We start from the raw sequence: 27,707 nt of genomic DNA, 5'->3' as shown, positions 1-27,707 counted from the left end.
GTCTCATTCAGTAAGACTAAATCACATAGTCTGTAATATCTACTCTGCACATATTTCTGTATTCGAAGTAAACTTTGTGAGATAGAAGGATAATTACTTTGAACTGGGTGTCTAAGAGTACCCAAAGAAATAAGTGAAAAGTTGAGAGGGGTAATTGAAGGGGAGACAAGAGAAAATGAAAATATTAAGCAAAAGAAATCAAGATAACTGTAGACCACCAACCTGTTGGCAAATATGGTCCCACTGATCATTAAGTTCTTTTAATTCTGCTTGAACTTTGGAAGCAAACTGTGGTTCTGCTTCATTCTTTATCTTCTCCCCAATATCATTGACACTGATTAAACTTGGATGGATTGTTTGGATATCATTTACTAAAACCTAAAGAAAAAAAAAAGTTTTTTTTTAATGAAATGAAAATGTATACCGCAATTTGAATATAACCCCGCAACATACTATACTAAGACTTGAAGGTAGGTTCAAATCTCACTTCTGGCATCTATTACCTGTTGTTGTTGTTGTTGAGCCATATCCATTATTCAGGCTCACAATGAAGTGGTTTGCCATTTCTTTTTCCAGCATATTAAGGCAAACAAAAGTCAAATTTACATAGCTAATAACTGCTTGAGGCCAGATTTGAATGCAGATCTTCTTAACTTCATACTCAGCACTTTAGCCACTTAGGAGACTCTATGGCTGTCCTAATTTAGGCAAATTACTTAAATTCTTTGAGTGTCTCATCTGTAATACTTATAGTACCTACCTCAAATATATGTCCTGAGAATTAAGTGGAATAATGTATGCAAGCTGCTTTGTAAATGTTAAAATCATATGCAGTAAACTTCTTTCAGTTTAAGATAAGTGTATCAGAAGAACAGTATTACAAAACTGACAAGATTTCATGATCTTCCTGATTTTGGAATTTCAATGAAAAATACTTTGTTTATTTACAAAATAAAAAATAACAGAATTTCTATTATGAGAAAAATACAAAATTAGTGATGAGTTTATATTATCATTAGGATTTATACTAACATAAACTAATATATATTATGACCTGAGAGATATTGGCATAGAATCCTTATATTTAGGATGAGAAAACCCAAGTTCAAACTAGGATACAAATCATAATTTAAACTCTGAGTCTCTACTTCTTCATCTATAAAATTGGGGTGATAACATATGCTATTTGACTATTTGACAGGGTAAACTCTAATTGTGAAATCAATGTGAGTTTTTACTCTTGTTACTAATGTTTTGAAAAAAATCTGGATCTTGAGAGAGAATATTGCAGTAAGTTTTAAATTTAGAAATAGTAAGTTGATATATCACACACTTTTCCCAGGCACTATTAAGCTTTTGCAAATATAAAAGAGATAACAGAGAGAATAAGTTGTAGTGATTAGAAAGCTGGGATCAGAACCAGAAAGACCTAGGTTTGAGTCCTGATTCTGACTCGAGTTGTCCAATATTGAGTGGGCAAGTCACTTAATCCTTAGGTCTCTAGGAATTTTTAAAGACTGCAGGTTGCAGAAAATGTGCTGACCTGTATTATTGAGGGATATTTCCTCACCTGGGAATTCCCCATATTATGTTTCTATTTGTATCCTCAAAATAGATGCTGTCATCTTAATTCCCACTGGATTGTAGGCACAAAATACACAAGGTTTAACAAACCAAAAGACACACAGATATATGTGTATATGCATATAAAGAAAGGTACATATTAAATGTGTAATATGTGTATAAATGCAGAGAGAAACACGCATACATACATAGAGACAAAGGCAAAGAGACAGAAAGATAGACAGGCAGAGACAGATAATCAGACAGGGAGAGAGAGAGAAAGACAGAGAAACAGTGACAGAGAGAAGAGGGAAGGGAGTAGGAAAGAGGCTGGAGGGAAGAAGGAGGAGGGAGGGGGAAGGAACAGAAGGAGTGAAGGAGGAAGGAAGAGAAAGATCTCAATATACAACAAATGTCAGAGAGAGTACTAATGGATGATGATAGCTAGAATTTACATAGTGCTTTAAGGTTTGCAAAGTCCTTTACAGATAATATATTTCATGCTTCTCATAATAACCCTGTGAAGCAGGGGTTTTATTAATCTCTTTTTTATAGATAAGAGATCTCAGGTGAATAAAAGTTAAGTGACTAGTCTGGAGTGACAAAACTACTAATTGCCTAAGGCTAGATTTTAAACTCGGTATTCCTGACTCCAAATCTAACACTTTATCTTCCATATCACCTCAATGTATCATAATAATAATTTATTATCATGATTTAGATAATGACTCTTACTAGTTTTTTACTCAACTAAAACTGAATTGTAAAATGATATATCATGAAAATTAGTCTATTAAGTCAAGTAAAGTTGGCAGAAAGTGTATAGCCTTGGTTATTTCCCATTTTATACTACCAAATATTCTAGCATTTATGTAACTATTACTTACTGTGCACTGTTCCAGTTGTTTTTCCAAAGCTTCTGAATCCCCAAGGACTGGCCATTCTTCCTTCAGGAAAACATCAACTTCTGCCATCCATTTCTTCAGGGTTTTTATGTCATTCTATAATTAGAGAAGCATTTTATAGTGTTATTGGAATACCAACTGCTTCTCATGTTATTTATTACAAATATATGTTTCTGTACACTAGCACAGAAATTATTCTAACAGTACAAAGATGTATAATTCTGGAGAAAATCTTTATTTAGGCTATATTGTCAAAGTGTAGTGTTTAACACAAGAATAAGAATTTTAAAAAATGATTGTACAATAGTTTATGATGCTATTTTCCAAAAAATCAAATTATTTTTCCTTTAAAAAAAATTAAGCTACAACATATATTATTGCTGTGTTCCCTTATAAGAGAGATTATGAACAACAAACTCATTTCAATTGTGTTTTTATAACTTCCCTTACCAGAACCTTCCATAAAATGTTTTCCAAATTTGATAGTGTCAATTTTCCTTCTGGTTTTAAGCTCTCAATGCAAGATTATACCTTCTTAAAAGAGAGAAAATGCTCTCTCTCTCTCTCTCTCTCTCTCTCTCTCTCTCTCTCTCTAATACTTCACTGAGGAGCCAGGGCCAAGGGGATGGATAATGAGCAGGAGAGAGATTGCATTTAGACTTGTTCCCTATGGCCTCAGTAAGAGGCACTTGGACAAAGTTAGAGAAGGACAGATTCCAGGCTAATATAAGGGAAGATATCTTATCAATTAGAGGGTTTCAGAAAATCTAAGAGGCTGCTTCCAGAAGTAGGCTCCACTTTACTAGCCATTGTCAATCAAAGGCTAAATGACCAGTTGTTAAAGATGTACTAGAACGACATATAGAAAATGTTCAAGAGATCAGATATAGTTGGATGAGACAGCCTGAGGTTTCTTCCAAAATTGAGACCCTGTGGATTTTTTTTTAATTCATAAAAAGCCTATTATTGTACATATTACTATTTTTTAAAGCATGCTTTAAGAGCTTTTGTGTGAAAAGAATATATGATTTTGAAATGTTACTCTTTATTTCCATGGTCTTTTGATAATGCATTTTCTCTTCCTTTTGCCCTCCTAAAAGTTCTTTGATAAAACAGAGAGATCATTTTGGCTTTACTTTAAATTCCATTTCAACATATATTGATCTCTTGGCTATAGTTTTCTTGTTTTTTTTTTAAGCTTTTTATACCTAGATATTATATCTTAATGCAACCTAGGACTGTTTAATATTTCTTGGCTATTATATTACACATTAAAATATGAACAAAATGAGCCTTTACATATACTAAATATGCCAGAATAAGATTATTGTATAAGAAACCATGAATTTATTAAAGTTCTTTTAAAATAATATTTTATTTTTCCAAATAGTTTATTTAGCATTGGAGTTAATTGTTCTTTAAATGTTTGGTAGAATTCACATGTAAATCCATCTGGTCCTGGGGATTTTTTCTTAAGGAGTTGATTGATAGTTTGTTCTATTTCTTTTTCTGAGATGGGACTGTTTAGGATATTTACTTCTTTTTCTGTTAGTTTGGGCAAGCTATATTTTTGGAGGTATTTTTCTATTTCATTTAAGTTGTCGAATTTATTGGCATAAAGTTGGGCAAAGTAACTCCTAATTATTGCTCTAATTTCCTCTTCGTTACTGGCGAGTTCTCCCTTTTCATTTTTAAGACTAACAATTTGATTTTCCTCTTTCCTTTTTTTAATCAGATTTACTAAGGGTTTGTCTATTTTGTTGGTTTTTTCATACAACCAACTCTTAGTTTTATTAATCAATTCAATAGTTTTTTTTTACTTTCAATTTTATTGATCTCTCCTTTTATTTTTAGAATTTCAAGTTTAGTGTTTGACTGGGGGTTTTTAATTTATTTCTTTTTCTAGCATTTTTAGTTGCAAACCCAATTCATTGACCTTCTCTTTCTCTATTTTATACAAATAGGCCTCTAGAGATATGAAATTTCCCCTTATTACCGCTTTGGCTGCATCCCATACATTTTGGTATGATGTCTCATTATTATTGTTTTCTTGGATGAAGTTATTAATTATGTCTATGATTTGCTGTTTCACCCAATCATTCTTTAGTATGAGATTATTTAGTTTCCAATTATTTTTTGGTCTACTTCCCCCTGGTTTTTTGTTGAATGTAATTTTCATTGCATTGTGGTCTGAAAAGGATGCATTTACTATTTCTGCCTTACTGCATTTGAGTTTGAGGTTTTTATGTCCTAATATATGGTCAATTTTTGTATAGGTTCCATGAACTGCTGAAAAGAAAATGCCTACCAAACTCCTTTTTATGACACAGACATGGTACTGATACCTAAACCAGGTAGGCTGAAAACAGAAAAAGAAAATTATAGACCAATCTCCCTAATGAATATTGATGCTAAAATCTTAAATAAAATATTAGCAAAAAGATTACAGAAAATCATCCCCAGGATAATACACTATGACCAAGTAGGATTTATACCAGGAATGCAGGGCTGGTTCAATATTAGGAAAACTATTAGCATAATTGACTATATCAATAACCAAACAAACAAAAACCATATGATCATCTCAATACATGCAGAAAAAGCATTTGATAAAATCCAACAGCCATTCCTAATAAAAACACTTGAGAGCATAGGAATAAATGGACTTTTCCTTAAAATAGTCAGGAGCATATATTTAAAACCATCAGTAAGCATCATATGCAATGGGGAAAAACTGGAACCTTTCCCAGTAAGATCTGGAGTGAAGCAAGGTTGCCCTCTATCACCATTATTATTTAATATCGTATTAGAAACACTAGCCTCGGCAATAAGAGTCGAGAAAGATATTAAAGGAATTAGAGTAGGCAATGAAGAAACCAAACTATCACTCTTTGCAGATGATATGATGGTATACCTAGAGAACCCCAGAGATTCTACTAAAAAGCTATTAGAAATAATTCATAATTTTAGCAAAGTAGCTGGCTACAAAATAAACCCCCATAAATCCTTAGCATTTTTATACATCTCCAACAAAACCCAACAGCAAGAGATACAAAGAGAAATTCCATTCAGAATAACTGTTGATACCATAAAATATTTGGGAATCTATCTACCAAAGGAAAGTCAGGAAGTATATGAGCAAAATTATAAAAAAGTCTCCACACAAATAAAGTCAGACTTAAGTAATTGGAAAAATATTAAGTGCTCTTGGATCAGCCGAGTAAACATAATAAAGATGACAATACTCCCTAAACTAATCTATTTATTTAGTGCTATACCAATCAGACTTCCAAGAAAATATTTTAATGATCTAGAAAAAATAACAACAAAATTCATATGGAACAATAAAAAGTCAAGAATCTCAAGGGAATTAATGAAAAAAAAATCAAATGAAGGTGGCCTAGCTGTACCTGATCTAAAATTATATTATAAAGCAGCAGTCACCAAAACCATTTGGTATTGGCTAAGAAATAGATTAGTTGATCAGTGGAAAAAGTTAGGTTCACAAGACAGAATAGTCAACTATAGCAATCTAGTGTTTGACAAACCCAAAGATCCTAACTTTTGGGATAAGAATTCATTATTTGATAAAAAAAACTGCTGGGATAACTGGAAATTAGTAAGGCAGAAATTAGGCATGGACCCACACTTAACACCATATACTAAGATAAGATCAAAATGGATCCATGACCTAGGCATAAAGAACGAGATTATAAATAAATTAGAGGAACATAGGATAGTTTATCTCTCAGACTTGTGGAGGAGAAAGAAATTTGTGACCAAAGATGAACTAGAGATCATTACTGATCATAAAATAGAAAATCTGACTTTAAGATTTCTCATTTACAGGTCCTGTGCTCTATATAAAACTTGGTAATAACCATTAACCTCACCTCCTCTCCTTTAAATCAGTTTCTTTTCTAAAATAAGAGAGTTTTATCTAATAACCTTTAAGGGCTCTTTTGTCTCTAAGTTTCTGATACCAAATAATGCTGCTATTATACAGTAAACCTTAAGCCTTGGGGATTCAGAGGCATGTAACAGTATTGTTTGTTGAAAAGAACTTTGGATTTATTGTAAGAAGATTTAACCAGGAAACCTGACAGTGTTACTTACTTATTTGGTCTTGTATTGGGAAGGTCATTTAGGTTTTCAGGATTTCAATAACTAATGAAGGAATGATAAGGATCATATTTTTATGTTAAATGCAATATATGTATACATATTTATTATTTATTTTCTTTTTTTATTAAAGCTTTTTATTTTTCAAAATATATGCATGGATAATTCTGTGACAGTAACTCTTGCAAAACCTTGTGTTCCAATTCCCCCCACCCCTTTCACCCACCTTCTCCCCTACATGGCAAGTAGTCCAATATATGTTAAACATGGTAGAAATATATGTTAAATCTAATATATGCATACCTATTTATGTAATTATTTTGCTGCACAAGAAAGATCAAATCAGACTGGAAAAAAATGAGAAAAAAAAAACAAAATGCAAGCAAACAATAATAAAATGAGTTAGAATGCTATGTTGTGAACCACACTCAGTTCCCATAGTCCTCTCTCTGGGTGTAAATGGCTCTCTTCATCACAAGATCATTAGAACTAGCATGAATCATCTCATTCTTGAAAAGAGCCATTTCTATCAGAGTTGAGCATTGTATAATCTTCTTGTTGCCATGTACAATGATCTCCTGGTTCTGCTCATTTCACTTAGCATCAGTTCATATAAGTCTCTCCAGGCCTTGATGTGGATAATATTGATGATGATAATGATGATGATGATGATGATAGCTAATATTTACATAGTGCCTTAAAGTTTGCAAAGTACTTTACATTGTTGTGCCACAGTTCCCTTTTAATTGTTCTGCCTCAGTTTCCCTTAAATTCTTCTGCCTCAGTTCCTAATTGTTCTACCTCAATCCCCTGGTTTCAATAACACCCTTCTCTCCTGATCATTAGAACAGATATAATTTAGGGCTGGCTCCACTAAGATTATAAACTGTAAATGTTTAATCCAGATAAGGAAAAAGATCTTCTATCTTAGACATCATGACCCCAGACCTTCCCTACTTATCAGAATGTCCAGTGCCTTCCCCCATTATGTAAATGTTCTTCTTGATTCCAATTTATCAGAATGTCCGGTGCCTCCCACCACCCTGTCAGGATTGATAGTCCGTTTCCACTCTCAGTACTCTGATTCCACTCCTGTTTCAGTCAACCCCGGTAGCTTGGAGAGATGTGTATACATATTTCATGGGAACCTAATATTCCCTGCTAGATGCTTTGAGACATCAGCCCTGGGGGCAACATGTCCCCAGCACAATCTCTCTCTCTCAAATAAAATATTAAAAACCCTATCTTGGCTTAGTTTCTCTGTCATTACAACACAAGCATATTAACTTATTTGATTTTCACAAAAATACTGTAAGAAAGATGTTATTATTATCACCATATTACAAAAACGGACATTACAAAACAGAGAGGTTCAGTGATTTGATCATGGTTACACAGTTAATAACTATGTAGTAACCAAAGTCCCTTCTACCTCTAAATCCTAAAATCCTCTAGTGAGAGCTATGCAAATAAAGATAGAAGCTTGATAATCCCTGATTTCAAAGATTTCATTATGTATAATAAACATCAAAGTAGAAATTTATGTTTTAAGGAGAAAAGAATGATCAAAGGACAAAATCTTGTTTAAGAGTTCTGTGTAGAAAGGGTAGAGGAAATGTTGCCATGTTTAAGTCATTGTTTAGTTAAGGGGTCTTTCAATGCTGTTTTAACCTCCATAGAAACCCTACTTACCTCTTCTAGTGTAACACCTTTGATCTCATGGAAAACAATTATATTCAAATCAATTAAAAATTTAAATATCTACTATATGCAAAGGACTATGTTAGAATATACACACTAAGTCTAGATTTTAGTCCTCTAATTGCAAAGTCAAGGAATATTACCCAAATCTGCTATGATCCAAAAATGATTATTTTTAAGTCTCAAACATATGTAAGATGGCATGAAGCTTTGCATTTAATTTATGCCTTTTTTGATTAATTTTAAAAAGTATTTCATTAAAGGGTGAAGAGTCAATTCTTTTCATGATAATTATTTTTATAATAAGCTATTAGTGTTCACTTTCATTACCAGAAATACATCTACACTTAAATTATAATAGGATTTCAGCTGTCATTTCTACAAGGATGTCCAAATTTAAATTCTTATAAAAATTAAATTATCTAAATAAATCAAATTAATTTTGAATCTTTTCTTCAGGAAGACTATAACCTCAATGAAAACTATATAAAAGGAATCACAATGTTTTGTAAATATTAAGAGTTGACTGTAATTTCAACGATTCCTATTTAAAATACTTTCACAAAAATTGATTTCAATAAATGAGCTATGAAAATTTCATTATTATAATCATGTATTTATATGAGATAATATTATTACCATAATTTCTGTTAAATATTTATATAAAATAGAATAACAGAATTATGCTACCTTATTTATACATGGTCATTTTATAAGATAGTTTGTAATTTTACAACAAACATTATCACTTCATCAAAGTAGTACTTCTAATACAAATACATACATACATTTGTGCACGCACACATATGTGTTGCAGTTTAACATACTTGCATCATCATGTCTAAGACTGAAGCTTGTCTAGCTTCTCAAAAAATAGATCATTTTTACCTTAGATGAGGCAGTTGAGGCCTTTCCAGATCACCTCAGCTGCTAGTACCATTCTCACTAAGGTTATCTTTCATCTCAATCTATGTTGTTTTTACCTTATGCTAATTCCTTTATGGTGTTTTCTCCATTAAAATATAAACACCTTGATGACAGATACTGGTTTTATTTTATTTTATTTTTTTAATCCTCAGAATTTAACACAATCCCTGGCACATGGTAAAATGTTCATGGGCATTTGTTGATTGCTTTTGATTGATTTTTATGAGACAAGCACATATATACATCACACTCTACCACCCATGGTGAGAGATACTTCCTACTTATTTTTCTGGGGATGCAATGGGAAAAGAATTCTTTGTTCCCCAAGGGCTAGAGCCCTAGAGAATCAGCATTCCATTTCCCAGGGATTGTTTATCTTCACTATATACTAATTTATTCTTATTGCTATAAGGAAAAAGTGTTAAAAAGCAAAATATTGACTAGATAATGTGTTATGTTTGACATAGAAGAATATTGGGGCAGAGGAGAAGTTATATTTTTAAATATCCTGGAAATATTTTAGCCTCTAATAGGAGTTGAGGCAAGGAGGGATACACACACACACACACACACACACACACACACACACACACACACACACACACACACATATCACATATTCGACACAATTAATCCCTCTAACTGTGAATTTCATTTCACACCTATTCCTTCCACTCCGTGTAACTTTTATTCACATCTGCCATAAAATCTCCAGAAGGTTCTTCCTTGCTAGGGATCATCCTCTAGTTCTTTTTATGAATGGGTTGTCTATTTGTAATAAATAATATATCACACATATGCAATATTACTGTTCTAGGAACTATCTTTATACATTATTTATATATGTGTATACATCTATGAAGACTGTTGGGCACATTATCGTTGGGACTTAATCCAAATTTCTTTTGTGAGTTCCATCCTCTTTAATCTGGAGCTTTTTTTAATAGTAGTTTCTACTTTTACTTTTTTATGCAGGAATCCATGTAATGTTAGATAGACATGACTAATCATCTATATTACATCTTTGAAGAATTAAAGTTTGAAAGTTATATAAAACCAATGGAGTCCTATATGCAAACTAAAATGCATTACTAATCAAGAATTGTAAAAAAGAAGTACCAACAAAGATGCCATCTATGATATATGACTGAAAAAGAAGTGGTCTGGTCACAGAGGAAGAGAGAGATATGGATAAAAGTCACACAGGATCTAGATTGTTGATAGTGTTACCAGTGACCTCAAGGATCCATCAAAGCACTGAATATATAAACAAATTAGTTAGCATTTCCTCAAATATCTCACCAAGAAAAATATCATTGATTGTTTGAAATAAATTAGAATATTTAAATATATTTGCCTTATAGAAACAAGTCAATAACTAACTCTTATGTACAAATAAGAATAGGTAAAATCCCTCAGTGTTCAGAATGGGAAAAGAAGAACATCCAACAGAATGTTTTTCAAGTTTCTTACTCAATGACTTTTTATTGGAAAAAAGTCAAAGACAAAGGAGATATTGTTTTGTTATGTTTTTTCTCTGACCTTGTGATTAAGCACTGTTTTAATCAGACTAAGTATGAGTATTTTAGTTAAGAGGACCCTAAACTACTCAAATGGATGAGACCTGGATTTAAGTCTTGTGTCAGGAACTTATTAGCAATTTGTCTACACACAAATCACTGACTTGAATATGGCATTTTTCAGAACTTCATTGTTTTCTTTAAATTGGAGGTGATAATACTTATATATACTATCCTACCTAACGGGTATTGTGAATAAAATGTCTTACTTTAGTTTTGCACTATGCAAGTGTGAGATATGTGATACTTTTATATTTACATTTGTACCAGACAGAAACATCTATTTGTTGAAATCATATTAGTACTATCAGTTCTTGTGATACAAAAACAAGTCGTAATTTAGACAATAATATCAGTAATAAAGACAAGAAAATCACTAACACAGTTGGGGTAATACTGGGTAAAGGACTTATATACAGAAGACTTCTAACCAACAGAATCAGTAACTTTGAGACAATGAGGAAATCTGTTTAGTGTATAAGAAGGTAATATTTCCTGCTTTGAGCATAGAGTTGTCTGTTTCAATAATAGCAAAAACAGTAATAATAACAGTTAACACTTAAATAATAGTTTGAAGCTTTCAAAGTAACATACATATATGCATATACACACATATAAGGAATGTATAAAATTTCTCTTCTTCACAGAATACTTATATCTCTTATTTTACAAATCCTTATTCTACAAATGAAACTCAAAATTCATTTACTTGCCTAGGTTTTTAGAAGTAGAATTTGAAGTAGGCCTTTCTAACTCCTAATCAAACTTGCAGTTCTTAACCATTAGGAAATTTTGTCTATTCTAGGTTATTTTACATTTTCATTTTCATTATTAGGATTTATGGAAGTTTCAATATTATATTTTGGTAATAAAGAACTTACTTTGGAAAGTAGAACACCTTGTTAATTGATTGCATCAGCTTGAGATTTTAGGCCATAGATCTTAGTAAATGACAACAACAACAAAAGTAAGAAAGACATTCCTCAAACTGAAATTACAGAAACCCAGAAAAGGTTCTTTAAAATATATGTCTGGAAGATAATTAAGAAGTGATATGATGGCACATTCATGGTAACTTTCTATGCTGTTAAAATAAAGATTTAGGTAAAGAATCATATTGGGGAAATTGCTAACCTGGGCCCTTACCTCTCAAAAGTCAGTTCTTCCAGGGACAGTGATTTTTGTTGTTTTTAATCATTCAACATAGCTTCTATTGCAAACAGAGTTGGACTCATGTGACCCTGATTCCCTGCATCTTGTCTAATAAAACTTTGGATATTTTACTAAATCACTACAATCATTTTATCTCTTCCTTTAAATATATTTTCAAATAATTCAAGGAATAGTTCAAAGAATTATGAAAGCAAAATTTGACTTTAAGTTATGCTATGCATTGAAAAGGAGGTCAAAAGAAGTTTTTAAAAAGAAATTAATACTAAGAAGTTGAAAAAAAAAGTAGATACACTAACAAATTTTCATCATTTCTTTAAATCAAATGAATTTACTTTACCAGATAAAAAATATTCATAAATACACTAAAAATACAGTTACTGGGACTAAGGCTTCCCTGGGTTTGCATCATAGTAGGTGCATAATATGTTCACTTACCACCTGTCATATATATGTTATTTCCCATCATCAACTATAGCATATTTTATGTCACACTTTATATTTATATGGCAGGCTTCAAATATGCCCAGTGCTATGACAGACATCTAAATAAAATAATATAAAAATCCAGGAGATGAGAGTAGGATGGCGATATTACTAATACAGGAGAAAGATGAGCTTGTTGGCACTTAGAATTTCCTTAGAAATTGGCCAATTGTACATATTAACATTGATCATCTGTAGAACAGAGTTGAGTGTTTTATAGAGAGGAACATATATATAAAGGAACATAACTAAGATGTACTAGAGCAAATGCCATCAACTTTAACATATTAATTTACTGGTTCTCAAAATTTTGAAATATTAAACATATATACACATACTTATAATTTCAAAATGTTTCTTAAAGTATTTGGCAACACTCAGAAATTGACATTCCAATCCTCAGATGAAAATATTCAAATCAAACAATAATTACTCATAGTTATCTCTTTTAAGAAAATGGACTCACTAGAACTCTTTTCTTAACAAAGGCTAATAAAATGTATGTTCTGGATAATTATGCAGCTTCTACTTAGAAAGAATATGAGAAAGTAATTGCTAAAAAACTAAAAAAATTGAGTTGGTCATAGTTACAAAAGTTCCTAACTCTCTCTTCATGTATGTGTGTCTTTGTGTGTTTATACACACACACACACACACACACACACCCAAAACAACAACAACCACCCTTCCTTTTCAGTATCAGAAGAGTTTGTGCTTATACATTACAATGAACATAATCTAGTTTCTTATCAATAACAGTTATGTATAGGAGTCATTTTTAGCTATAAAATTCAAAGGTATTCAGAGGGAAACTATGTACAAACTGAAAACAACATTTGAGTATTCAATATATTGACAATTTCATGTAACTCAAGAAAATGTGTAGTATATAACATTTTAAAATCTGTGACATGAAGAAAGAATGAATCTCATTCTTGTGGTTCCAGAGAACATAACTCAGACCAATGAACTGTAACATCAGTAATATAAATTTTGATACATTTTGAAGAACTACCTAATAATTAGGGTCATCTGAACAAATGAAATGGGCTGCCTTGTAATGCCTAATTACTGGAAGTTATGGGAGCATAAAAAGTTAGTAAACATTTACTAAGCATCTGCTAAACAGTGAAAATATAAAGACATAAAATATAAAAAAATAAAAACAAGAAATAAACAGTCCTCAAGAACTCAAGTCTGATAGGGAAAACAATTAACAATTATGCACAAATAAGATATATACATGATACACTGGAGACAATCAACAGAAGGAAGGTATTAATGAAGATCAAGAAATGCTTCTTGTAGAAGGTGAGATTTTAGCGGGGATTGAAAAAAAGTGCCAGGAAGTCAAGAAATAGATGAGTAGGGAGAAATTCCAGACAAGTGGATAGCTGGTAAAAAATGTTGGATCTAAAAGGAAGTCCATATTTTGTCTACACTAATTGACACTGTTCCCTGTACGTTTGAGGAAATGAGCCCAGAGAAATAAAATGAATTGTCAAAAGTCAAACATTTAGTTGGTGGCAGAAATAAGAATTTGTTTCCTAACTTTTGGTCCAATGTTCTTTCCATCATATTATATCGTCTCCTCATAGGCTAAATGATTACTTGTTGGGGTAGTATAAAGAATATTCATATTTCATTTACAATGATTACAATACTGTTCCAGTATGACAGGAACAATAATTATAGGAGAATAGAATTCTGGATGTGTAGCATAGTTAGAAGGAAGCCAGGATGCTTTGGCTGCTTTTCAAAAAGGAACTTAGAGATTTCTGTAAGAAAACAAAGTAAATAATAATGACAAAAGCAATAGACTTGTTTGTTTTTATTACTGGCATATTTTGCCTCCCACAAAAGAAAGTGCCTAGCTTGAGGCAATTGGGTAAGATCAAAAGAAGAAGGAGAAAGTATATGGCTAAGAACATCCTCAATCAACACCAAGAATACAAATGAATCTCTGGTTGGTACAGGATATAAATTCTGGAATTGGGTTCAGTGATCTTCATATTCAGTGGAAGGAAAAAAGAGAAAATGCTCTAGATAAAAGGAACTCAGGTTATGTCAAACACCCTTCCTCTGGTTTCTTTGAAGGAATTCATCATCCTTATGTGCAAAGTATTTATAGCAGCATTTCACATAAAAGCATATACTAATGGAGATTTCACCTAGCAATGGCTCAGCAAATTATGGTACATGAGTGCAATAGAATAAAAATTATACTGTAAGAAGTAACAAAACTGACAGTTTCAGAGGATACTTGGAAAACATCTATGAATTGATACAGAATTTTAAAAATCTAGTAGAATAATTTATTCAATAATAACATTAAGAAGAAACAATATGATTCCATAAAACCAAAGATGAAGCAGGCTACCAATGTCATGCCTGAGAAGTGACGGATTTGAAATAAAGAATCAAATATACATTTTTAGATATAGCCAATATGAAAGTAGTTTTCATAGATTATGAATGTTTATGATGAAAGCTACTTTTTCCATTTTTACTTGATAACAAAATGGGCAAAGAGGAAAAAGAAAGGGACTAGAAACAAAGGAGAATAATGATTAATAAAAAATTTTTTAGAAATTGGCCAATTGTACATATTAACATTGATCATCTGTAGAACAGAGTTGAGTGTTTTATAGAGAGGAATATACACATGCTGAGGGAAATGTGTCTAATTAGTTTCCTATTTCTGATGTCACAGATGTCTCTTGCATGAGAAGGTTGGATGAATAACAAATTTCTAGCCTAGACAATTCTAGCTATCAGATGACAAAATAGGGACAAAGATGCTTGGTATAAAAAGGGAATGATTCTAGAACAATTTATTGATAACAGAACTAAACCTAGAATACTGAATTCCTGCCTTCCCCTACAATAACAGGCATTGAATAAAAAAAAGAAATAATGCCTCATCAAAGTAGGGAGGAAACTCTAAGTTTATGCTAGCAGATGATAAGCCTTTACATGTTGGATCAAATTATTAATACTTTGAGTGTGGAGTCAGCAACAGACAGGGCATATTCATTGTCTGAGGATAGAATACAACTCAAAAAGTAAGTCAAATGGCAACTTTTAAAGGCATAAGAACTAAATAAACAAGGTTTGGAGGACATTCTCATTGACTATGAATTTTGTTTTGAAGTCAAGAGACAAATACTCAAAAATATACCTATAGATAAAAATAAAGCCTGATATGATAATGATATTAGTAAACAGTGGAATAACTCATGTTGTGTATAATTTCATTGAAAGAACTCAATGAAAACAAAGATTATATGTATTTCTATGTCAATTTTCTATATTCCATAAAAACAAAAGATAAAGATAAAGAAAATTAAATGATTTTAAAGACATCAAAACTACTACAGAAATTGAAAAAAAAACTAACTAAATAAAGATGATATTAATAAAAGTACTGGTTGATGTTCAAAGAAAATATTGAGACAAATCCTTTTTTTAAAAAACTGAAATATGAAATTCACCTAATTGGTTTCCCTCTTGAAAAGCAGGTTTTTAAAATTATTATTTTAGAATTGTTTTTGAACAACTTTGGAGGTCTTTTATGCATCTGACTTAGTTTCATGGAATAGATCTAGCAGTAGAGAATAAGTGAAAAACAGAAGAGGGCAAAAAAGGAAGGATATAGAGAGAAATCTCTGATAACCTGGAATTGTTGGAGTTTAGTCATCTGTTCTTCTAATTTTTGGCAGTGTTCCAACAGTTGTGATGATAACTTCTTCCAACGGGTCTGTATACCTTCAAGTTCTAACTGATATTTTTTATTAATTTCTGGGGGAGCTTTCTTTGACATCTCTTCCACTGTTGTATTGAGCAGATTCAGACCTGGCTGTTGCTCCTGAAGAGAACTTTGCAAAGCCTGTGATAGAGAAATAATGGTATAATTTACAATCTCATTTTTAAAAAATGATACCTAAGTATGAATAAATTATATAAAATTTCAGTTATAAATTTTTGCTTTAAATAGTAATTTAATTTTTATAATTTCATGATGACCATAATATATCATTTAAACATAAATTTAAAAAAAATAAAGGAAGGAGTCAGGGAGGAAAAGAGGAAATAGGAAGGGAAGATGAAAGGAAAGAAGGAAGAAAAGAATAAAATAAAGAATTTTAGAATGAATTAAGAAAGAAGGAAGGAACAAAGAAAGAAAATAACAAAGAGAATACAAAAAAAAAGAAAATGAGGAAGAAAGAAAGGAAGTAACAAAAGAAAAGAAGGAAGGAAGATTGCTAAACGAAAGGAGTAAAAGAACCCTACACTTTAGAGATGGCATTCCTTTTACTTGTCTCTAATTGGAAATATGATAGGACTTGCAATAGAATTCAAAGAAATAATCCAATTTCCCCCAAATCTAATTGAATATATCTCTGAAAATACATATTAACCTATAAGGTAAATGATGTTTATTTACTACAGATAACTTCAATAACAGCATTTACTTCTTATCTAGAAAGTTTAAGACTATAATTTCAAGGAGGTTGCATTATTATTTAGTTGAATTAGTAAATTTTTATCCTGAATTTCTTTGTATCAGTCATCAGAATGTTCCCATAATTTATTATCTGTAAGTAGCAAATAGATACATACCTTTAACTCCCTGAGTCTTTGCTCCATGGTTTCATATTCAGTGACAGATACCTGAGGTATAGAGAGTTTGGTTTCTGATTGCTGAATACATGTAAGTATAGTATTCATCATTTCCAAATAATGTGTAGGAGGTAAACTGTCCAAAGCTCCATTCAAAGGAGGGGGAAATGAGAAAAAAATAGATGTTAAAATATGTTCCCAAAAATTATTAGCAAAAAAAAAGTCACTCTTAAAAATTTTAAGATTGAAGAGACTGAAAAATATTTAATTGTTTTATTTTTTATATACCTAATTTGCTTTAACTTGCTATTTTGCACATCTAAATATATTTTCACATAAGGATAATAGTGTTAAGGATTGACAAGGATGGATAGGCTATGATATACATCACTGGAGGGAATGTCCATATTGATGAAATCACAGATCCTTTGTCATATTGGAAGGAATTGGTTCTACCATCATCTTAATAGTGCATGAAGTATTCCAACTAAAATATGCAACCAATACAAAAACATCCACTTGTTAAGACAACAGGTTGTCTTAGCAAAACTGTCTTTTTTCTACCATTCTTTCCTTTCAATGCTAAAATTTAATTTTTAGTACTCTTGTCAGAGGAGAATAATCATTTTTACAGCCAATGTTAATGTGTTTAAACTATCTATTGAAGGCAATTTTCATTTTAGTACATCTGTTAAAATCATGTAATGTTAATGTAACAGAGAAATTCAAGTTAGATTTTATTGGATTATACCTATTAAACTGACATTGCAGATGTCTTAAACAGATAACATCTGCTAGAGACATAAGCAATTCATCAGCTCACTTGCTCACTTCTGCCCTTTACAATTCTTCTTCTTTCAGAAATGAAGAAAGAAAATATAACTATAAAAGATGAAGGATAACTTTTGTGGTTCTACAAAAGTGAAAAAGCATAGATTACTAACTTGACTTTTCAAATTTATATAAATAGATTATATAAATAGAAACATATGTATAGATACACATATACATACACAAATACATATATTGGTAAAGGTTTGCCCCTCATACTAGAAATTGAGGTAGCAATATAATAGCAATAGCTTATATTTCTTTGATGTTCTATTGTTTATAATTTGTTATTATAGCAATTAGATAAGGCAGGTACTGTCAAATGTTCTCATCCCCATTTTGTAATGATGAAACTATGGTTAAGAGGGGTAGTGATTTGCCCATGGTCCCACAGGCAGCATCTTTAACTCCAAATTGAATGTTTTTTTTTTTTCCCTTCTCTTACAATAAACTACCCAACACCTTAGATTCCATGCAATGCAATAATGAAGAATAATTAGTGATGAGATTCTATTTCATATTTCCCCCACCAAACTGTTGTCATTGTAACAAGTGCAAGAATACATACACATATGCATACATATATATGTACATGTGTATGTAAATCTATTTATATCTATATGCATATATAATTTTCCACCAACTAAATCTCAAGACAGATTTTAGCATTCACTTTTTCTTTCTTTTTATATTATTTATTAAAAAACAAGAATAAGAAAAAAGGAAAACAGAAGAGGAAAACAAAATGAAATAAAGAGAACATTGTCATGTCTCCAGCAGAATATCAAGGAGGATCCAAAATATATAACAATAAATTGTCAGTTCAAGAAAGTGTGTGTGTGTCTATGTATGGGTATGTGTGAATATGTGTATATATGCATATATATATTTGTATTAGAAGAAATTATATTCATAAATGTCCATCTTTTCTTTATTTCCTTCTAAATTGTCCTTTAGTTTTCTGCCGTGTACATTTTTTTTACTTTATTTTTTCCCTTTTCATTCCCTTCACCTCTCTCCAACAAGTTTTAGTTAAGAAAGGATATATTTATGTATACACATATAGATATATACATATACATACATACATATACACAAATATATCTTTCCTATCCTTACTGACTCTACTTTAATTCTGCTCTTTAACTGACCTTGCTATCACTTAAGCTCCATGGATTTCTTCCTTGTCAAAAGACAAGTACCATTTACTTCTCTGTCTGCTCATCCCTCCCCTTCAATTTCTTTATAGGTTTTGAAGGCATATATTCTTCATGGTATATATGTAATGTTGCCTATTTAAGTCTTTCTCCATGTGAGTAGGTTTTCAGAACTATGCGCTCTCCTTCCTTCCTCTAAAGTCTTTGTGTTTTCTTCCTCTAAACCTCATTTGTATAACCTAATTACTATTTTTACTTTAACTCTGCTTCAATATTTTTTCTGTGCTATCCTATTGTTAAATGTCAATTTTAAACAGATGGTATACATTTTCTATGTTAAAAAAACATAAACAATGTGTTAAATTCCTTGAAATGGGTCTGTGATATTGAGTTTGGGTTTGGTTGATAAAAAGCCTGAAAATCTGCAAGTTCATTTAATGTCCATCTTTCTCATTCAATATTATGGATAATTTTGCTGAATGTGATATTTTGGGCATAGGTCTAATTCTTTTGACTGTTGATAGATATGATTCCAGGACCTATGGTCTTTTATTGTGGGTGCTGCTAAGTTCTAGCATTCATTAAAAAAAATCACTGAATAAGTAATTATTGATTGAAGTCCTAGCTTCTTTGCTTTTCAGAATATCATATTCCATCACTTCTAATCTTTTGATGTTGCAGCTGCCAAGTCCTATCTAACCCTGATTGTAACTCTCCAATACTTGGATTGTTTATTTCTGGTCACTTGTAGTATGGTTGCCTTAACTTGATAATTCTGAAATTTGGCTATAATATTTCTTGGAGTTCTTATTTTGGTATCTCTTTCCTGAGATTATCAGTAAATTCATTCAATAACTATTTTGCATTCTGCTTCCAGGATATTGTGGAATTTTTTCTTAATAATTTTTTGAAAGATGTACTCCAAGTCCATGTTTTGAATATGGATTTCAGGTAGTACAATGATTCTGACATTGTCTCACATAGATCTTTGTAGTTTGATTGATTACTTCATATATTCATTAGCTTCTACTTGACAGTCCTAACTTTTTTTAATTAAAGGACTTTATTTTCAAAACATATGCATGCAACATTAACCCTTGCAAAACCTTGGGTTCCGAATTTCCCTCCTCTTCACCCATCCCTCCCCTAGATGGCAAGTAATCCAATATATGTTAAACATGTTAAAATATATGTTAAATCCATATGTATGCATATTTATAAAATTATCTTGCTGCACAAGAAAAATCTGATGAAAAAGGAAAAAATGAGAAAGAAAATAAAAAGCAAGCAAATAACAACAAAAAGAATGGAAATGCTATGTTGTGATCCACACTTGGTCCCCACAATATTTTGTCTGGCTCTCTTCATCACAAGATCACAGGAATTGGCCTCAATCATCTAATTGTTGAAAAGAGTCACATCCATCAATATTGATCTTTGTATAATCTTCTTGTTGCCATGTACAATGATCTCCTGGTTCTGCTCATTTCATTTAGCGTCAGTTCATGTAAATCACTCCAGGCCCCTCTACAAAATCATCCTGTTGATCATTTCTTACAGAAAAATAATATTCCATAACATTCATATACCATAACTTATTCAGCCCTTCTCCAAATGATGGGCATTCACTGTTTTCAGTTTCTTGCCATTACAAAAAGGGTTACCACAAACATTTATGCACATGTGGGGCTCTTTTCTTTCTTTATCATCTCTTTGGCATGTAAACCCAGTAGAAACACTGCTGGATCAAAGGGTATACACGTTTTGATAAGCCTTTGGGCATTTTTCCAAATTGCTTTTCAGGTGGTTGGATCAGTTCACAAGTCCACAAATAATGTTTTAGTGTCCCAATTTTCCTAGATCCCCTCCAACATTCATCATAATCTTTTCCTGTAATCTTAGCCAATCTGAGAGGTGTGTAGTGGTACCTCAGAGATGTCTTAATTTGCATTTCTCTGATCAATAGTGATTTAGAGCACCTTTTCACATGACTAGAAATGGTTTTAATTTCCTTTTGAGAAAATAATCTGTAAATGTTCTTTGGACATTTACCACTTAGAGAATGGCTTGAATTCTTATAAATTTGAGTCAATTCTTTATATATTTTAGAAATGAAGCCTTTATCATAATTTTTGAATGTAAATATTTTCCCCCAATTAATTGCTTCCCTTTGAATCTTTCTGCCTTAGGTTTGTTTGTACAAAACCTTTTTAACTTAATATAATAAAAATTATCTATTTTGTGTTCAATAATGTACTCCAGTTCTTCTTTGGCCACAAATTCCTTCTTTCTCCAGATTTGAGAGGTAAATTATCCTTTGTTCTTCTAATTAGCTTATAGTATCACTCTTTATGTCTAAATCATGAACCCATTTCGACCTTATCTTGGTATACTGTAGTAGATGTGGGTCAATGTCTGCTTTCTGCCATACTAATCTCCAATTTTTCCAGCATTTTTTGTCAAATAGTGAATTCTTATCCCCAAAGCTGGGGTCTTTGGGTCTGTCAAACATTAGATTACTATACTATACTATAGTCATTGACTATTTTGTCCTGTCAACTTACTCTGTTCCACTGATTAACTACTCTATTTCTTAGCCAGTATCAAATGGTTTTGATGACCACCACTTTATAATATAGTTTTAGGTCTGGTACAGCAGGGCCACCTTCATTTGCATTTTTTTCACTAATTACCTTGAAATTCTTGACGTTTTGTTTTTCCAGATGAACTTTGTAATTATTTTTCTAGATCTATAAAATAATTTCTTGGGAGTTTGATTGGTATGGTACTAAATAACTAGATTAATTTAGATAATATTGTCATTTTTATTATGTTCATTCAGCCTACCCATGAGCACTTGATATTTTCTCAAATGATTAGATTTGATTTTATTTGTATGGAAAGTGTGTTGCAATTGTGCTCATATCGTTTTTGACTTTGCCTTGGCAGGTAGGATAGTCCTAACTTTTAAGGAATGATTTCTTTCAATTACTTTTTCTATTTTCTTTTTTATTTGGCCAAATATATTGTTAAGAAATTGTTTTCTTCAGCAGATTTTTGTATCTCCTTTTCCATTTGGAAAAATATTTTTTAAAACAGTTTTATTATTCTAGGGTGATGACTCTTTTCCCATAATTCTCTTGTACCATACATTTCTTTTCCCAATTTTCTTCCACTTCTCTTTTATTATTTTTAAGCTTTTATTTATTTATTTATTTATTTATTTAGCTCTTCTGAGTTCTTTTAAGGCTTAAGACCACTTTCCATTTTAATTTGGAGTTCTACCCATAGTTGTTTTGGCATTGTCCTTTCCTGAGTTTGTGTCTTGATCTTTCCTGTCAACATAATTTTCAAGGGTTAGATTATTTTTTGTTGTTCTTCTTCTTTGCTCATTTTTTGAATTTTGCTTTCTTTTAAATTTGAGCTCTGCTCCTGGAATAGAAGTACTGTCTCAGGCTTCTGATGCCCTTATGATTAGGGATCATAAGCCCTGGGTATTTTACCTGGTACTGCACTGATATTATCCTGCCATCTACAAGGGACCCTCTGCTGCTGTTATAAGGGATAGAAGTGAGGTAGCCAGTACTACTGGAGTCCATAGGGATCAGACAGCTTACCTGATACCGAATCCTAATGCTGGTAACTGGCATGTTGGTGAAGTGTTTCTCTGCTTCTCTTTGGCTGCACTGAAACATATGGTACTCTGGCCACAGGGAGCTGCCTATTTGTGTTGGGCTATACTGAAGCATCTAGTGATTCTTGGAGATGAACTTTGACAGATTTTCTGGCTACGATGATGTGGGGTATGCTGTTGTTGGCAATTGTTTGTGCCACACCAAGTGGCACAGAAAGAGATAAGTGTTTCTACCAAACTAATACTCAAGATCTCCCACTGTTTTGCTAAGGTGGGGCTTACTGCAGGCTTGCTGGGATACTTCTTATTCTGGACTGTGACTTACCTACCAATCTTCTACGTTTTTGGTCTCAAAGACTGTTTACCCTATATTTTAGCTAGTTCTGCTAGTCTAGAATTTGTTTTAGAGTGCTATTTTGTAATTGTTCTAAGGTGAATATCAGAGAATTATAGCAATTTACTGGCGTGGCTCCCAGAACTCTAAGAATAAATTTTTGTATCAAAAATTACGAAGTGTTATCATTCTCCTTACATGACTTAATTTTACTCAATTACCATTTACTCTATTAAGTATATTCTATGCACATAGTACTGTACATATATAGATGAAGAATAATACATAGAATCATTCAAGTTAGTGTTGAACATTGCAGTATCTAGCTCCAAACTCTCATTTTACAGATAAAGAAATGAGAAATACTAGGAAGACTGTCAATTTAAGAGGGATGTTTCTTAATTTTCATACTTAAAATGTGGGAATCAATTGTGATCCCACTTTCAAAAGTTTTATTTTAAAAATACAAGATGCATTTACTTAGAAAAAATAGCCCATAATAAAAGAATTTGTAATATAGAAAGCAAAGACAGCACATGGTTTTCTACTCTTTTTAATTAACACTTCCCTATGTCCAAGAAAACAAAAGGCTGTATAAATCTAAATGACACTAGACAAGGTTAATTTTTTAAAATAACCTTTCAAATTTTTTTTCCTTGTTCTTTATATTGTCAATGCTAATCAGGGTCCAGGCATAATATTAATATGGATTTGATTCCTATAAAGATAAACACAAAATCACCTTAATTATCAGCAAAGATTTAATCAGGGTGGGGCAAGTAGAGCTTTGCTTAAATTAGAGATTTCTGATTAGCAATTGTAATTCTTCAGCACTGTCTCATTTTCAAGGATAAATTTTTATAAAAAGTAAGATACCAAAAGTGAAGATAAGTTGAGTTTTTCTCCATCCCTCATGATGGAATTTTGTGCCACATCCACTCCTCAAAGGATTGTGTGCCACATGTGGCTTATAGTACTTAGTCCAGGCATAAAACTTTCTAGTTATAAGGTAAAGTTGACATTTGTAATGAATAAGTGGTGAATAATTTAGTTTTAATCAAAGAAATAGATGAATAAAAAGGATCAGTTGGTGATGTGTCTGTTCTGAGATATAACTAAAGGAAATACAGTGTATTCCACTGGTACTCTAATTATATCTCCCTCTCTCTTTTTTTCATCAACTTTAATAGAAAACATTGGGAAACAGGTACAGTAGAAGTACTATAACTGAAATCATTAGAAGACCTGAGTTCTAATTTTGGTTCTGTCACTCTCTCTATGGCTATGGGAAAGAAACTTTATCTTTCTGGGATTCAGCTTCATACTCTAAAACAGAAGGAAGTTGAACTAAAGGAAATATAAGTTGTTTCCAACTCAATGTATATCCATAATCATAGAATATCCTCATTTTGCAATTTTATGACAATGTTGTCAATGATATCAATATCTGGGCCCAGATTTATGATTTCTCCAGTTCTCCATAGAAATTGAAGTCTTTTGCTTTGTAAAATTTATTATTATTCTTTAGATCTTCACATAATCATAGAAGTGGAAGTGCCACAAAAAAAATCTATGTTGCCAACTTGAAATGTGAATACAATTCTATAGACTCTAAAATCTAAACCTTTTATTCCAGTATTTATGTTTACAGAGGATTAACTTTTTGTTTTCAACTCTCTGCTCCTAGCTTGACCTAGGTGACTTGGCAGCATGGTCTGCACTTTTTTAATCCAAAATTTTTTTTAACACTCAAAGGTGGATTTTCATAAAATAATTAAAGTTAAGAGGCTTATAGAAGAAAGCTTTAAGGAATACAAAATTTAAGGTATAATTTGATAAGTTGATTAAAATTTCTATTTCTCTTATAATGGAAAAATAATTTGTTGCCTCTACCTATACTTGGCTTCACTTGAGTTTTGGTTTATATTCTCAGTGTTTAAAATATAATACCTTAAGGGACAAATAGTTTTTCTCTATTATTAGAAATGAGAATAGGCCAAAGAATAAGATATCTATTATTTGGAAACTTATGAGAATGATAGAATTATTTTTCATTGTTACCCAATACAACTCCTGGAGTTCTCATAAATGTCTTTCAAAAATAGGTTTTTATTTTCCTGTCATGACCAACTATACATGGAACACATATGATTTGAACTGATCTGGACAGATGAATTATGTAATTTTTCCTTAATCCCTCTGCTATTCAATGCTAGTTCTCAGGACAATAAGCCTTTAGATGACAACTAAATGTGGCCTTGAAACTTTCAGCTCACTAAAATCTGCTCACTTCTTGTCCTTGACATCATTTCTTTATGCCTGGAATTACATAAATATGTTATAATATTCATTCATACTTTGGGATTTATTGCTCTGAAAGTACCTGATTTCTTTTCCATAATTGTGAGAAATAATTTTAAACCAAGAGTCTGCTAAAAACAATGTGATTTTGTTTGTGGCCCACAGTTTCTCCCAAAATTTTACAAATCCCAATTAGAATATTTCTCTGTAAAATATTTTCACCATCATAACTCATTTGATTTTCTTAATTTGGAAGATAAATGTTCTAGGACTGAGACTATTGAATTTCCTTATGGTAGTTTGTCCTTGATTCTCTGAATACTCAAGGCTTTTTCTCATACAACTCCAGAAAAGGATGAATTTTAAATGTGCTAATGTCAACTTTTAATTTGACACCCAAGTATAAAGTAAGCTTTTAGAAGAGGGAAGTGGCCAGTGATCCCAATTGTCAAATGTGATGATTTTTCTCTATTTTTACCTTTCTTAATATCTCTAATATTTCTCACCATTGACTTCCTTGTCCTGAATACTTTCTCCCCTGGGTTTTCATGATATTACTCTTTTTTAATTCTTCTCCTACTTTTCTGCCTAGTCCTTCCCAGTTTTCCTTGCTGCATTATCATCAATATCCTACCTACTCCACTTCTCATTCCCTTTTCCCTGTTCTCTTTCCTTCTCTTCCTTTTCCTTTCATTCCTGTGGCTTCCCTTTCTTGATCTGTTCTCTCCTTTTCCCTTCCCAATCCTTCAACTCTCTGCCATCCCTTATTCCCCTGCCTTTCCTTCACTCCATTTCTTATATTCTTCATGTAATCTTGTTAGTGCCAATGGATTTAATAAGTGTTACTATGCAGGTGACTCTCAAAACTCCTATTTAGCCATAGTCTCTCTTTGGCTCCAGTTCAACATCTCTAAGTACTTATTGTATTTCAAATTCATTATGTACAAAAGCAAACTAATTCTATTCCCCCCCCCTTTTTTTTCTTTAAGAAAACTAAATTGAAGATAAAATTCAACAAATTGTCTAATTATTCCTATTAGTTATACAGTGGAAAAAATTATTACTTGTAAATAAATCTGCCTTATTTCCTTTCCAATTAATTGTATTACTTTATGGTACAATTGCTGATTATAATCAAATCCTTCTTCCAAATTTTCCAAAATTGTCTTCAACTCTCCCACAACTTATGTATTCACTCAGTTGACAAACCTAGTACATCTCTCACATCCATCTCCTTCTTCTCCCTCAAATATGTACCAACCTAGTTCTGACACTTATTTTTCATTAACTATCCCAGTGCCTCCCAACTAATCTCTTTTTCTCATCTCTGTCTTCTCTAATCAATTCTCCACATAGTTTTCAAAGTGATTTTCAAAAAACACAGGTCTAGGGCAGTTAAATGGTAGGTCTTGAGGACCTGAGTTCAAAAACCACAATTCTATTCATATCACTTCTTTACATCATTGTCCTTAGGGGCTTCCTATTATCTCTTGTGGAAGGTATTTTCACATTTAAAATCTTCTGCAATTTGCCTCTAATCTTTCCAGCCTAAAATATTAGTTCCTTGAGGACAGTAACTGTTTCATGTTTGTCTTTATATGGCCAATACCCAGTGTGCTATCTGGCACTTAGTATGTTTCAAATGAGCATTTGTTGGTTGATTAATTGAAAAACTTAATTGAATCTATAGATTTCTACTCAAAGATTCAGGTCAGCTAGCCTTTTTGTCATTTCTCATACAAGACATTCCATATCTTATTTTCTGGAATGCCTCTTAGAATCCCATTTAAAAAAATAATTCAAACTCTACATTGAATCTTTATTAAATATAACATAATAAAGTTTATTTATTATGATAATTATTTATCATGTTATTTTTTATAAATACAATAGGAAATGAATTGGAATCAATATAATTTTATTGCAATGAATTATTAGCATTGCCTCTAAATCTAACCTAAATAATTTAATATAAATATAAAATATAATAGATGTTAATTATAAATATAATTAATAAATAAACATAAATAAAATATAATATATAAATACAAAATCTAAATAATCTAAATAAATGTGACTATTAAATGGTCACATTTTAATAGTTTTTTAATTCTTAATCTTTTTTTAGTCTCACTTTAAAAGGATTCTTTCCTGGGCTGAACAACCTTTCTACCAAGGCATGAAGAAAACAACATACTCATTTGGGGACTGGTTTTATATATCCTAGTATGTATTTAGAATCAGCCTTTCAAAATCACCACTTAGATCCTCATTTCCTTTTATAAAGAGGGAAGTACAAAATAGAAAAAATTTTTGCTGAAAGGAATATATAGCCTTATAATTATGTTCTATCATATATGTAAACTGTTTGTT

General features: G+C 31.5%; 1 protein-coding gene across 1 annotated transcript in view; it reads right to left on the bottom strand.

Moving 5' to 3' along the window:
* Positions 1-27,707, bottom strand: part of DMD (dystrophin) — a 2,219,276-nt gene that overhangs the window by 1,422,265 nt on the left and 769,304 nt on the right. Inside the window, exons 22-25 of the mRNA XM_051991017.1 lie at positions 17,078-17,223; positions 16,131-16,343; positions 2,451-2,564; positions 223-378 (exon numbers count right to left, since the gene is read on the bottom strand). Of these exons, the coding sequence (XP_051846977.1) occupies positions 223-378; positions 2,451-2,564; positions 16,131-16,343; positions 17,078-17,223 (629 nt within the window). The remainder of the gene's footprint in view (positions 1-222; positions 379-2,450; positions 2,565-16,130; positions 16,344-17,077; positions 17,224-27,707) is intronic.

Source organism: Antechinus flavipes, chromosome 3 (genome assembly GCF_016432865.1).
Source record: "Antechinus flavipes isolate AdamAnt ecotype Samford, QLD, Australia chromosome 3, AdamAnt_v2, whole genome shotgun sequence".
Lineage (NCBI taxonomy): Eukaryota > Metazoa > Chordata > Mammalia > Dasyuromorphia > Dasyuridae > Antechinus > Antechinus flavipes.
Note: the sequence above shows the minus strand (reverse complement) of the source record. Positions and strands in the feature narration are given on the sequence as shown.